The sequence below is a fragment of the Papilio polytes genome, unplaced genomic scaffold (assembly GCF_000836215.1).
Source record: "Papilio polytes unplaced genomic scaffold, Ppol_1.0 DF822698.1, whole genome shotgun sequence".
NCBI classification, from domain to species: Eukaryota; Metazoa; Arthropoda; class Insecta; order Lepidoptera; family Papilionidae; genus Papilio; species Papilio polytes.
Genome location: NW_013526506.1, coordinates 1 through 1,138, shown reverse-complemented (window position 1 = coordinate 1,138; position 1,138 = coordinate 1). Strand labels below are relative to the sequence as shown.

Genomic DNA, 1,138 nt, shown 5'->3' with positions numbered 1-1,138 from the left:
CGGTGCGGCAGCGCACCACCTCGCACTTGTACTTCTCCTCGCACTTCTGCAGTATCTCCTTTAATTCCAGATCCACCTGAAATGTCATATTGCATTACAATTTTATGCAGTATATCCTGTAGGCAATAGGCAATAGGCAATACGAATATTCGTGTTTTACTCATTTCTTTTATCTTCCTAAGCCATGTTAAACCTGGTACACTTAATTTGACTACGTTTAGTATTCCTTACCTGATCCTGTCGCCGACGCCTGGAGCCCTCGCGCCGCTGCGACTGGGACCCGAAGCTGCCGCCCGAGTGGGAGCTGTAGCTGCTTTGACCGCCTAACGTACGTACAACAATACTTGATCAACTTAATCTTCTGCATTAACACGGCAAGAATATTGCAGAATAGAATAAATGTATCTTTGTTGTAATAAAAGGAACTAAATAATAAATTACCCGATTGTGAAGAATATGAGTAGCTGCTGCCTCCACTGCTAGCGTAAGCACCTCCTCCTTGATAACTACCTCCCTGGAATCCAGCTCCGCCTTGGTATCCCGAATTCTGAGCGTTTCCATAGCTCGCCTGATAACCAGAGCTCGAGGAGCCCCCGGAGCCGCCCTGGGCACTTCCGGAAGCTCGGTTTCCTTGGCTTCCAGAAACATCGGCGATACCGTATCTGAATTCGTTGTTAGGGTTGCTCGCGGCGTACGCTCCGAAGCCGCCTATCTCGTCTTCGTCCTCGTCGCCCACGACAGTGACGCTGGACTGTCCTCGGAACTTGCTGGAGCCGGCTTTGAAGAGGTCTGGGTTGACCGTCTCCGTCGTCGACCACAGCCCGTGCACGAAGTTCTGCCCGGAACCTTGGTTTTGGTTGCCCGCTTGACTGTTCACGTACCTGAAAAGCAAATAATATTCTCTACAACCTAGCAATGATCTCTCATTTTATTTAAATTGGCGCAAAGAGTTATGTTTTTAAAACAAAACTGAATGATACAAAGGTAAAAGATTTACTTACGTATTAAAAGAACTGCCAGCTTCACCTTCGTGTCCTAGGGATCCGTATTCTGTACTCGTTTCAGTTTGAGACACAATGTTATGATTTTGATCGTAAACTATCGTCTTGTTCATCACTCGCACCACCTGGCCGCCCTG

General features: G+C 47.5%; 1 protein-coding gene across 1 annotated transcript; it reads right to left on the bottom strand.

The window, feature by feature from the left end:
- Positions 1–6: 6 nt before the first annotated feature.
- Positions 7–1,135, bottom strand: LOC106105833 (keratin, type I cytoskeletal 9-like; the record flags this gene model as incomplete). Its single annotated transcript, XM_013286291.1, has 4 exons — positions 7–76; positions 232–323; positions 442–881; positions 1,002–1,135. Coding segments are annotated over 4 exons (736 nt in total), but the record flags the coding sequence as incomplete, so codon positions are not given.
- Between the last annotated feature and the right edge of the window lie 3 nt (positions 1,136–1,138).